At 53.9% G+C, this 12898-nt stretch overlaps 1 protein-coding gene across 1 annotated transcript in view; it reads left to right on the forward strand.

The window, feature by feature from the left end:
* The window catches only part of ADCY5 (adenylate cyclase 5), a 166405-nt gene that overhangs the window by 149535 nt on the left and 3972 nt on the right, over nt 1-12898 (forward strand). The window contains exons 16-20 of the mRNA XM_033211005.1: nt 1651-1680; nt 2821-2953; nt 7794-8057; nt 9200-9404; nt 12345-12469. Of these exons, the coding sequence (XP_033066896.1) occupies nt 1651-1680; nt 2821-2953; nt 7794-8057; nt 9200-9404; nt 12345-12469 (757 nt within the window). The remainder of the gene's footprint in view (nt 1-1650; nt 1681-2820; nt 2954-7793; nt 8058-9199; nt 9405-12344; nt 12470-12898) is intronic.

Below are 12898 nucleotides of genomic sequence, written 5' to 3' on the forward strand. Positions count from 1 at the left end.
CAGATAAGATTCTTCACTCAGGGACAGAATATTGCTGTAAATCACAAGACCTCCCCGAAGCAGGTTAATTTGGAAGCTTGGCAAATGTGACCTGTCGATTATCAACGCCTATAGTAGTAAGATGTATTTAAAGTGCCTGATTCGTCATACTCTTTTCTATGCATCACCACTCCCTACACACACACACCAAGAAGTGCAAAAAAAAAAAAAAAGTGACAGTTCTGTGTCCCCTGAAAAAATGTAGCAAACTGTACCTTTTTTGAGTTAGAGGAAGGGATTCATCCATCCATCCATTTGTTCACCCATTCATTCATTCAAAAATATTTATTAAGGGCCTGCTTTGTGCCAGCTGCTGACCTAGGCAGTGGAGGTACAATGTGGATACACAGAAAACTCTTGGGAATGTTTCTCTCGCGCGAAGGTGGTGTTGCCTGAGAAAGTGGAGCTCTAATGAAGGGTTTAAGTCATATTCAAGGAAGAACTTCTTGGTGGTTGTGTAGGGACCGTGGGCAGATGACCACAAAGACATGGGGCAGTCGAGCATGGGACAGGCTGCAGTCCTTTGAGGAGGAAGAGAAGGTCCAGGAACTTTCTACCCATGGGTCGGGACGGGAGCAGGGAATGTTGCCCTCCTCTTACTGCTCCTTCCCCGTCCCCAGCATCTCCTCTTCAGGCGCTGAAGCTGGCAGCAGACAGTAAAGGTTATTTCTGGATTGGGAGACTGTGGTTTGGCTCTAGGGCAACATTTTCCAATAGATAAAAAGTGGGCCGGGTGCGGTAGCTCACGCCTGTAATCCCAGCACTTCGGGAGGCTGAGGTGGGTGGATCAGTTGAGTCCAGCCTGGCCAACAAAATCCCATGTCTACTAGAAATATGAAAATTAGGCGTGGTAGCATGTGCCTGTCATCCAAGCTACTTGGGAGACTGAGGCACAAGAATAGCTTGAACTCAGGAGGTGGCGGTTACAGTGAGCCGAGACTGCACCACTGCACTCCAGCCTGGAAGATAGAGCAAGACTGTCTCAAAAAAAAAAAAAAAAAAAAGCCACTTACGTAATTTTAAATTTTCTATAGCCATATTAAAAAGGCAAAAAGTATAATTTGACTTTTATTTAACGAGTACTATATAGCCAGAATATCATTTTAAGATATAATCAGTATAAAATTTTTAATGAAATATTTTACCTTTTTTTACACTAATTATTCAAAACCCATGTTTTACACGTACAGCACATTTTAACTTGCACCAGCCCCGTGTTAAGTCTCAGCAGCTACATGTGGCCAGCGGCTGCCACACCAAGCAGCACAGCTGTGGGATCTCCTCCACTCCCTCTGGATGGCAGCAAAGGCCTGGGAGAGGGAGAGGCAGGCAGGCCTTCACCCAGGCAGATGGGCTGGGTCAGGGAAGGCAGGGTTTCAGGTAAGAGCTGGGTGGTTTGTTTGTGGTCATGAGTATCCAATGCTAGTTGGGGCTGCGTTTTCTACCACCTCCCATCCTGAAAGTGTCCTTGAATATGGAGGGGGTCGGGGCTGGGGAGCCAGGAGCAGCAGTGGTGGGGACAGCAGGGCAGGGCGTGGGGGCCGAGCAGGAGTGGAGGCCGCCTTATGCAGAAGGGTGGCCCTGACCAGTCTTCCCCAACTCTCTTCACAGAGACTTCTTCAACAACGGGACCTCCCAGTGGTGAGTTGATGCTCCTCAGATAGGGCTGCTCCCTGCCCTCAGCACAGAGCAGACAGGGAAGGCAGCTGGTGCCCAGGTGGGAGGGGCCTTGGTGGCAAGGTGGGTCATGAAGGAGGTGGCCAACAGGAACAGGGAGGCTGGTTCCTCCTGGGGCAGCAAGGCGTCCTCAGGGACAGAGGCCCTGGTCACTTTCATGATCCCCGCCAAGGTGATCTGTAGGCTCTGTGGTTGGGATCACCGGCTTCAGATCATTCCATAGGCCTCATTTTAAAGCATTTAGCTTCAAGCTCTTCCCCAGGAGCCTGTGAGAACCCCAGACCCAGGAGAATGGAAGCTGGTACCCACTTTCCCTCTGGAGTTGAGGAATAAAGGCGAGGGCTGCAGCGCTTGTGGGACCCGTCCCTGCGTTGAGGGCTGCTGCCGGGGCAAGGGGGGAGGCGGTCACTGGAGCCTCTGTGCAGCCTTCCAGGGCTTGAGCTCTTGGCTGGCACGAGACTTAGGGTTTGGAATGGCCGCTTTTGTTAAGATTATCTATTAGTAACAAAAATAGAGTTAGACAATAATGCTACTAGTTTTGGAGCACCTACTGTTTGTCAGATGCTGCACTAAGCATTTTGTTTATAATATCTCTTTAATCCTTACTACCATCTTGAAATGTGGGTATTGTTATCCTGCTGTACACAGATAAGCAAACTAAAGTTCAGAGAGATTAAGACACTGGCTCAAGGTTGTCTAGAGACAGGGTCAGCATGGCCTGCCTGGCCCCCTTGTACTGCACCCACTGCCCCGTCTTGTCCAGAGAAGGATCTGGATGTACATGGTGCCTTTTAGAAGGGCCGAGTTCATCCCCTGATCTGACAAGAGGGGAGCTCCCAAGTGACGGGGGGTTATGAGGCGTCAGGAGAAGAGTAATGGCTGCCTGGGCTGCAGGTGCAAGCAGGGTCTGAGATGGGGCTGCCAGCCAGGAAGGCTTCCTGGAGGAGGCATGCGTGAGGCAAAGTTTGAGCAGGGGGATAAGGAAGAGGGGAAGGTATAGTGGCAGGAAGAAAAAAGGGACAGCAGTGGGTGGGGGTGGGGGTTCCTCAGAGCCCGCTGTGAGGAGCCAGGGCGGTCTCAGGCCTGCCCACCTCCTACCCGCAGCCCTGAGCACGCAACCAAGGTGGCATTGAAGGTGGTGACGCCCATCATCATCTCAGTCTTTGTGCTGGCCCTGTACCTGCATGCCCAGCAGGTGGAGTCCACCGCCCGCCTCGACTTCCTCTGGAAACTGCAGGTGGGTGGACCTGGGGCTGGACCTGGGGAGGGGAGGCATTTGAGAGCAGGTGACGGAGACAACAGGCTCGTGTCCTGGGCCAGGCCAAGCCGGGCCTTTGTTTTACACTGACAAGCTGTCCTGCTCAGGCCCCATTGAAGCCACTTGGTGCCCCGTGTCCCCGTGGGTCTGCTCCCTGCTCTCTGGAGCCAAGGGGCAAAACCCTGGGACTTACTGCATGCAGACAAATCCATGCTGACAGTGCTGGGACTCTGATGGGCCCAGGAGGCGTGCTTTGAAGTCAGCAAATACTGGCTGGGCACTTACTTTGTGTGCTGCCATGCAGGGACAGAGGGGAGGTGCAGGCAGGTCCTTTGTGGTGGGGGCAGCAGTGGACAGTGGGGGAAGGAAGAGTGGCAAGAGGTGAATGGAGGAGTAGGGAAGGAACCTGGCCAGGGTAGGGAGCTGGCACCAAAGGCTGCTCAGCAGGGCTTGACCTGGCCAGAGCTGGGTCAAAGACTCCTCCAGAGGGGATGGACTGAAGGAGCAAAGACTGTTGACCATGCTGTGTGCATTCCAGCTAACACTTGGCTCTCCAGGATGCATGCCCTGTGCCCTGTGCCTTGTCTTCCTGGAGGAAGGGGTGCCCGTGGGCCAGGTTACCTGCTGGAGCATCTCGGAAGGGCCAGGAGGGAGTGGCCAAGAACACTCAGCAGGAGAAAGCCTTGTCTTCCTGTGGGCTGCCTCACACCTTTTATTCCAGCTCAGCCCTGTGCAGAGCTTAGTCTGGGCTGGTCTCTACCTCTTCTGGTCCAGCCCCTATCTCCAGACCACTTGAGCTCACCCACAGCTCACTTTGACCTCTATCCCAGACTTGTTAGAGGCGTCAGAATGGAAGTCTTTGGGCTGGAGCAGGAGGCCCTGCTTTTTGTTGGATGCTGAGTGAGGATGGGGGCAAATGGTTGTCCCTTCTGCTGAGTATTTTGCATGGGTTCTGGCTGGAACTGAGCATGGAGGTCTGTAGTTGGGGGGATCCCCTGAGTTTGGGGGAACCAGGGAGAATCCCAGAAGGGTTCTGTGCAGAATGCCCTTGGGAAGCCCTGGGCTGGGGCACCCTGGGGAAGATCCTGTGTGAGCCTCCCCCTTGTCAGGCCTCTGCCTTCTCCCTCAATCGCCTCTTCTTTGGGAACATTTTCAGGAGGCTCGCATTTTTCTGCATTTGCTCTATCACCCCCCGCCATATGTACTTTCTGACATGATGCCCCATCACCCCTAAATACTCCCATGTCTACCTTGCAAAAACAAGGACACTCCCTGCGTCATCCCCGCACACCCTCCCCTCATCATCCCTGCACACCCTCCCCATCTAGGCGATCAGCAGGGGTGCGGCAGGCCCCACTCAGTGTTGCCAACTGTCCCGATACTGGTCTAGGATCCTGTGCATGGGCCCTCTGCATCGAGCTGTTCCAGTCTGCAGCAGATCCTCAGTCGCTCCTCGTCTCACAGTCCTTGCCAATCTTAAAGAACTTCTTATTCTGGGGCCTTCAGACCCATGTCCAGACTCAGGCTGAGCCCTTCCTGGAGGAAGCACACAGAAATGGAGCTGGGTACCCCTCGATGCCTCACACTGAGAGACTCTACCACGTTGACCCATCCCACCACTGGCGATGTCAGCCCTGATGCCTGCTCAACCGGCATCTGCCAGATTTCTCCACTGTCAAGTCCCCCTTTCCCCCTTTGTATTTGACTAGCACTTTATTGAAAGAGAGTCTGATATTCCACTAATTTTCTGATCCTCAGCAAATCTCTACTCGGCAACCTTTGCATCCATTGGTGGCTCCTGCTTGTCTCAGTGCCTGCTGTGGAAATGCCCGATAGCAATGCCCAGTGTCCGCCATTCCTTCTGGACTTGCTGGTTGGCATTCTGCTACACAGAAGAGCTGTCCCTCCTCCATTGATTTATTTATTCACTTCTCTACCTCAGCCTGGACTCACAGGTTCCCATGTAATCCAGTGGGTTATCATCTGCAACCTTCACTATTTATTTTAATATTCAAATTGTCCTAGGTTTGGCCCATGTGCATTTCAAGTTGTTGTCTGTGTTATCTGACAGGTCTCCATCATGCTTTGAGCTTTTCCTGACTTTATAACACAAGCGATCTCAGGGTAATCTTGTGCTTTCCCTGCTGCAGCCCAGGAATCTGTGATTTCTTCAAAGAGCCCTCCCTCATTCTTTATAGTAGAGAGTGGTGTTTAGAAACCAAAGTCTGAGTGCTTGGTGTGCTCGCTGCTTGTAGGTCCTCTCAATGGACAACGCTAAGAAAGATATGTAAGTGTGGAAACATACGTGGAAACCTGTGTACATATGTATCTATACTACTTCAGTATCCATCTGTATAGATCTTTTTTTAATAATCCTGAGTTCATACCACTATCTCGCATTTTAATCCAATACCTCAGGCTTCTTCCCAGCCTTCCCTTTTCCATGCTTGCAATGTCATTTCTGGCAATGAGAAAGTCACCTCCCATCGTCTTTCATACATGTGTTTATTTGCTCCGTGGTGACCCCCACCACGCTCTCCCCGCCTGTGTGTACACACATGCACATGAGTGTGTGTGCGTGTGTGTGTGTAGGGATGTGTGAGTGAGCCTGTGTCTACCTGCCAGCCTGTGGCAACCTCTCTCCCTGAAGTTTTCCAGCAGGTCCCTCATTCTCCCATTCTTCCCCTGGGGTTTTGGGAGAGGGAGCCAACATCACATAAATACAAACAAAGAAACGCCAAAAAGCAGGCCCTTGGGATGGGCGAGTGATAGTCCCTGCCCCACCCCCAGACTGGCTCCAGCAGCCCCTGTACAGTTGGCTGGTAGGTGGACTTCTCAGCATTCTTGAAGCACCTGCACAAGGAGCACACTCTAACCTGCCAGGCCCCCACCTGGCCCCCTCCTGGCCTAACTGCAGAGTCTGAGTTCTCAGGAGAGCCTGCTCTTGTCCCTTCCTCCAACATTGACTTAGTGGGGCCACCAAGAGGCTGTAGCCCCCTGAACCTTTCTGCCCTGCCAGGGCCCAGCCCCAGAAGTAGTTGGCTGCATTGGCAGGCGCCCACCTGTGCTGGGGTGGAGTTTGCAGAGGTGGCCGTAGCAACTGGCCTGGTCCTGGGGATTGACTTTGCCCCCAGCAGTAGCCTGCTCTAGCAGCCCTGCCCCCAGCCTCCACCTCCATTCTGTCTGACACTTTGGACTGATGCTGTCTGCCACCTGCAGGGTGCATCAAAGGAGCTGCAGTGCTCCTGGCATCCCTGGGCCCCCAGGCATGTGTCTCAGCAGAGGTAGGAGCAGGACTGTCTAGTCTGGTGCATTTTCAGAGGCAGATAACTGACTGCCGGGCTCCTCCATGGGATAGCCTGTGAAAAGAAGCACAGGAATGCCCCCCGCCCCCAGCCTTCTCCTATGGGCACAGCTGTTTCAGAGCCAGACACAGGTAGCCTTATTCATGGGGAGGGGCATTCCTGCCTCCCAGGAGCTTAGGTCACCTGGGCAGGAAGACTGGGCAAGAAGATAGCACAGACCAGCTGACTCCCCGCGCCTCTGTGGGTGGTGGTGGAAGGTGGGGCCCTTTAGCATCCAGGACCCCTCGGGCTGATCCCTGTCCTCACAGCCACATTCCCAGGGACTCCAGAGGCCACCAGGCCATAGGCAGCACAGTCAGGAGCCCATTCACCTTAGGGGCAGGGCTGGCCATTGAGCCTTGGGGTCCTGGATCTTCTGCCCTGGGAGCTCTTCCTCCCTGCTGGACCCAGGTCCTGAAGCCTTGGAAAGGGACGCCAGCTCCTTCCCCATGGACAGCCACCACCCACAGGGACAGCCAAGGTCCTGAGAGTCAGTCCTGGTTCTGCTGTAGATTCTACTTGCAGCCGAGCAGAAAGATGTCTTCATTTAGTTAGGAAAAGCCCAAGTGGGCCAGCCAGACTTTTCAAAGTGGCTCTGCTAATTAATGATCTTCTCCTGGTTGGTTTTGCCAACACGGTCACTCCCAGTTAAAGGGGGCTGTGTTATCTGCCCCCACGGGTGAGGAAGCCAGCTGACCACTACAATGCAGTGTTTCATGAAGACTCTTGTTAGATGATTCCTTGCCACACCTCAGTGTGTGACACCTCTTCCCTTCAGCACCTTGTAGGGCACTACTGGCCTCTTGACCCAAGGGATCTGCACTATCCTTTAACCTGGAGGGTGGGTGACCACAAAATCCCACTGCACAGACCCAGGACCCAAACTGGGGGGTAAACTAAAGTCACTGGTGATGTCCCATCCTCATCCCAGGGGGTCCCTCATGGCACTTGCTCCTCCAGGCTGCACCTGGCTCTGGGGCAAGTCTGCCCTCCTGGGAGGCAGAGAGACTGGGCAGGGCTTTGGGCTGTTTTCCCCCACAGGTCCGTCAATTAAGGTAATGAACCGTGGAGGAGCACCGGGGAGCTGGAGGGCTGTGTGGGCTGTATTTTGGATTCTTTTCCCCTCCAGCCTGGTTCTGGCCTTTGGCAGACAGGATCCTTGCAGCGTTGCCTCCAGGCCTGTTGCTGCTCAGGGCTCCCCCCTGCAGGCTCAGCACCCCCAGAGAGGCCAGCAGAGAGAGTTCAATGCTCAGAAATGTCTTTTCTGATTGTCAAAGTCCTGCTCTTTGGAGAAAACCTGGAAGTGGAAACAGCAGAGGGAGGAGGAGAGACAGCGGTACTTGCCAACATCCTGGGCACGAGTTGGCATTTGCGTGACTGGCGCTTTTTCTCCGGGCCATGGAGAGGAGGAGGTGGAGGGGCCAACAGCTGGGCTCATGCTGGCATCTGGGTGACTTGCAGTCTTTTTCTCCCAGGCCACAGAGGAGAAGGAGGAGATGGAGGAGCTGCAGGCCTACAACCGGCGGCTGCTGCACAACATCCTGCCCAAGGATGTGGCCGCTCACTTCCTGGCCCGCGAGCGGCGCAACGATGAGCTCTACTATCAGTCCTGTGAGTGCGTGGCAGTCATGTTCGCCTCCATCGCCAACTTCTCCGAGTTCTACGTTGAGCTGGAGGCCAACAACGAGGGTGTCGAGTGCCTGCGGCTACTCAATGAGATCATTGCTGACTTTGATGAGGTGCACAGTGGGGCCCGGGTCAGGCTGTGTTCCTGGGAGGGGCCTACAGGTCCCTGGTGTGGGAGGGATGTGAAGAGACCCCTTCTATCATCCTGACATAAACAGTGATGATGAGAGCTCTACCGGCAGGAACCTGTGTCCCCAGGTGCTGCAGTGGGCACCTTGGACACATGGCCTCTCTCATCATCCTGTGACAGATGAGGAAACTGAGGCCGACAGACTTCAAGTGTCTGGCCTAAGGTCACTGCCAGTAAGTGGCAGAGCTGGGGTTTCAGCCCACACTATTTGAACTTAGCCTTTGGCAGCCACCTGACTGGCTTGCTGACTGCCATTCCTTTCATGCCATCTAGGGTGCACGGGGCCCCAAGGCCTGGGACAACTCAGTGTTAGGACCCAGGGCTTTGAGAGAACCAAAGGAAGGAGGAGTCCCTCGGCTAAGGGAGGAGGCAGGACAAAGATGTGAGGCCCTGAGCAGCAGAGGCCAAATTGAGGCATTCCTTCATTTCCTTCTCATACCCCTGTTGAGCACCTGGCGTGTGGAGGAACTGGGCATGCGGAGCCCTGTAGGGCAGTCTCGACCCCGGGAGCTCCTGAGTCATCGGTGTCAGAGGGGCCGCCCCAGCGGGCTGGCATGGCCTGGACACAGGGCGCAGAGAGGAGCAAGATGATGGAGCTGGGCCAGGCAGTGTTGGGAACGGCCTGCGAGACTCCTGGGGCAGTGAAGTGATGGGATTTGGCTGAATTGAGTCTGGGAAGCTTCTAGGAGGGCCGGGGCCAGCGGGTAGGGAAAGAGTGTCCTGCTGGGCAAAAGGAGGTTTCCCTGGGTGGGATGGGGGAGTGAGCTTGTTGAAGAGGAGACAAGAGATTCAGAGGTGACTAGTGACCTTGTCTTCAGGACTCTTGGCATGAGGGTGGGCAGGTAGCCCACAGGCACTGTCCGGCGGGTGAGAGTGTGGAGGGGCTTGGCTGCGTCAGGAGTGTTGCGGGCATCACACTGATGAGGGTGGAGACAGGCCCACTGTGTGAAGAGGGCACACGTGAAGGGCCATGCTGCTGCACTTCCCTGCACATCCTCTGTCCCTCCCTGTGGCCCTCCGTGTCCCAGGGTTGGGGGTGACCCAGGTTTGGCCTCCTTCATCCAGATCATCAGCGAGGATCGGTTCCGGCAGCTGGAGAAGATCAAGACCATCGGCAGCACCTACATGGCTGCCTCCGGCCTCAATGACTCCACCTACGACAAGGTGGGCAAGACCCACATCAAGGCACTGGCCGACTTTGCCATGAAGCTGATGGACCAGATGAAGTACATCAATGAGCACTCTTTCAACAACTTCCAGATGAAGATCGGTGAGCGGGGCCCCCGGGAGCGCTGAGCCCAGGGTGCAGTCAGGTGGCAGGCTGGCAGGGGCTCCCCCATACCCCGGCCCGCATCTGCCATTGTGGTCCCAAGGTAGAAGGCCAGGGGCAGCAGAGGCTGATGTGGTGTGTTCCCTGCCCTTAGTAGGTGGGGGCAGGCAGGGGTCACTCACAGCGGAACCCGCCCAGAGCCTGGCGATGCCTCTGCTTCCATTTGACATGAGGGCCACATGGGCAGGACGCCCCTTGGTGAGTTCCCACCCCACTCAGAGGCAGGGACGGCTGGTGGGGCCCAGGCTGTGCCTGCTCAAAGGGCTTTGTAGGGGTGCTCTGTGCCGAGGGCACGGGGCCTTCCGGTGGCGGCAGCCCGGGCAGATGGCAGTCCCATTTATTTCAAGTAACACTGACCTAACAGCATTGTTTTATTTAAAAGTATTCCACATTCATTTAGTAAAAATGGAAACAGTAAAATCAAATACTTGATACATTTTAAATATAAAATGCATAAACATGTTACCAGTCATTAAATTTGCAAATTTAGAACATTAAGCATGTAAGCTGCAAAATCGTTAGCAAAATAAAGTGAAACAGTTTGAAAAAACTAAACATTCAAAGAATCATGTGATCGTGACTGTGAAATGATTCTATTCCGACTTTTTAAAAAGAGTGACTTTTTAATCTTTTTACACAAGTTTCAAGTAGGGTTATTGTTGAGTCGAGGTGGTGAGCAAAATCTTCCAGCAGCTGCTCATCCACACAAACCAGGGAAAGAAATGGTGAGGAGCCTGTGATAGGTCAGAGCCCTGGATCTTCCTGGACTCCTCCTTTGTCACATGCCTCGCCTTGGTTGGATGGCTCTGGAGGGGCTGTGCCGATGCCTCTGTGGCGTCCGACAGAGGTCCTGAATCAGTTTCAAAATAGTCATGACCGTATTCTTGCTGAGAAAGTCTTTGAACCGAAAACGTATGTATTTTTCTTTTTTTTTTTAAGTCAGTTTTGTTTCATTACCCCCAAGCTTTTATTTTGACAAGTTTCAACTCTACAGAAGAGTTGAAAGAATGGTACAGTGAAAACCCAGGTACACACTGCCCCATGTGTTCCACCCTCTGGTGTCCATAAAATGACTGTGGAATGCCAGCTCTGAACTCGTTCCACAAAGCTCGAGGCATTTCTGCAGTTTGTCCTTAGAACAGATCTTACCGAGGGTGTACGGTCTGATGGAGCACAAGTCGGTCTTGCAATCGAAAGCTGACATGGTGGAGTGTTGCTCCTCCTGAGGTCTGTGGAGGTAACGAATGCTTTCTGAACGAGCAGGCCTTTGTTCTAATAGCCATTTAACGCATTATCAACTCCCTGGCTATGTGTCAAACCATCAGTGATTCAGATTTCAAAGTTTTAAAAATCACAATTATCACCCACAAAAATACCGGCATTTCAATTCTCAAAATTAACACATTATACAGAAATATTGGATGACTAAAAACCAGTATTGTGATCATTCGTGTCCTTGGGAGACATTTTGTTGCAGCCAGAGTGTCAGGAATCGGGCTTTCCCTGGGCCAGCTGGCTTGCTGTATCCCATAGGCACAGTGCTTTGTGGGCTTGGCCAGGTTTGCATCCTGCACTGGCTGCTGGAGGCCCCACGCGCAGCCAGCTGGGAGTCCGCTTTAAGTGATGTGCAGCCTACATTTTTGCATTAACGTCATGCACTCTTGGTCTTGTGTAACATTGCCATTCTTGTTTTCCTTTCACCCCATCTTGTCTACCTGCTTTGGTTTGCGTTTTTCTCCCAGTGTGTGTTTTTGAAAAGCCTCAACTCCTTGATTGGACCAGGCCTGGGGACTGAGTGTAGAATCTGCCAAGAGGTAGATAAGGAGCCGGGCAGGCAGCTGGGAGCCTGTGTGGCAGCTCCCTTCCTACAGACTCAGGCCTGTCTTCCTTGGGTGGCGTGGCTTTGGGAAATAGAAGCCATCAGGGCTCAGTCCAGTCAGCAAGATGGACAGTCCAGCCTGGTGATGGCACAGGGGGTATAAAGCTGCCTGTGACTTGGAAGGACTGACGAGGAGGGTCATGGAAGGAGGTCCTCAGGACTGATGGCATTGCTGACCAAGTGAGGGTCACCAGGGGCCTAGTTTGGAGCTTTTGCTGTGTTTTCAGTCCTGCCCTTCACACACAAGAAACAGGCAACAGTGGGGCTTAGTGAGGACAGTATGAGACTGGCAGGTTACACAGAAGGGAATGCTCCATGCCTGGAGACAGGACAGGAAATGTCTAGAGAATATCAGTTGAGCCAGATACGTGGGGGCAGGATTTAGCCTGGGGAGGAGGAAAGAGAACGCCTCAGGAGAGAGAAGCAGCTCAGCAAAGGCTCAGAGGCAGTGATGCTCATCGTTGCGTTGGGTGGGATTGGGAAGGTGGGCGGAGGAGAGCCAAAGTGGTGGCTGGAGCTTGGTTGCTGCAGTGTGCCTGCCCCAGCTCAGAGGCGGGGGAGCAGGAGTACTTGGAGAGAGGAGACTGGCACAGGGCGATGAGTTGGCCAGGATCTAAGAGTGAGAATAGCGAGGAAAGAAACAGAAAAATGAGGAAGAGGGAGACAGCCAGTCTGATAGGTTGAGCCTAAATGGCTACAAGAGGAGGAGGATTAGGGAAAGGCAACTGCATTGTACAGGAGGCCTTGAAGAGGGCACTCCTGGTTGAGAGGTGTCGAGGACACAGGTGCAGGCTCCTTGTGTCTTGCATTCACAGGCATTTGATAGGAGCAGGGAAGCGGGAGGCTGCAGGGTTAAGCACGGCCTTGGGCCTGGAGGCCCATGGGTGTCTCAGGCTGGGAGTCAGGACCTGTGGCATGTGGAGAGAGAGATGGTGGCGAGGTCAAGCCAGACATGTGTCAGTCCTAACCTGATGAGTGTGGCTGATTCCTGTCCCCTGCAGGGCTCAACATCGGCCCCGTGGTGGCCGGGGTGATAGGGGCACGAAAGCCTCAGTACGACATCTGGGGCAATACCGTGAACGTGGCCAGCCGCATGGACAGCACTGGTGTACCTGACCGCATCCAGGTGAGTGCAGGAGAATCCACCACCCCTCACCCCCATGGGAGGGCCTGTGTCTGACACCAAGAGGTCTTCAGGACAGGCCACCCAGAGTTCCCACTCAGAATCTCTGCAGCCAGATTCAAGGGTGTTGGGGCTGTTGACGCTTGGAAGATTGGAGAACACAATTGTGTTTCAGGCCCTCAGCACCTTGGACAGATCTTCAGGCTTCTGCAGAGCCCTCTACTGGGCATGGAAGGGATTGGGGGCTGCTGGGAGTGGATCTGATTGTAGAGGCCGAGCTGAGAGTGCACATGCAGGCCCCAGTGCCTCCTAGCCCAGGCACACAGAGAGGATGCAAAGATGTCTGCAGGGAGCAGGTCTTACCCATTGAGCCTGCAGCATTCCTGGCCTGGCTCAGTAGAGCCAGTGGAGGCTGCTGGCCCTGGGATGGTG

The sequence above is a fragment of the Trachypithecus francoisi genome, unplaced genomic scaffold (assembly GCF_009764315.1).
Source record: "Trachypithecus francoisi isolate TF-2019V2 unplaced genomic scaffold, Tfra_2.0 Lachesis_group0, whole genome shotgun sequence".
NCBI classification, from domain to species: domain Eukaryota; kingdom Metazoa; phylum Chordata; class Mammalia; order Primates; family Cercopithecidae; genus Trachypithecus; species Trachypithecus francoisi.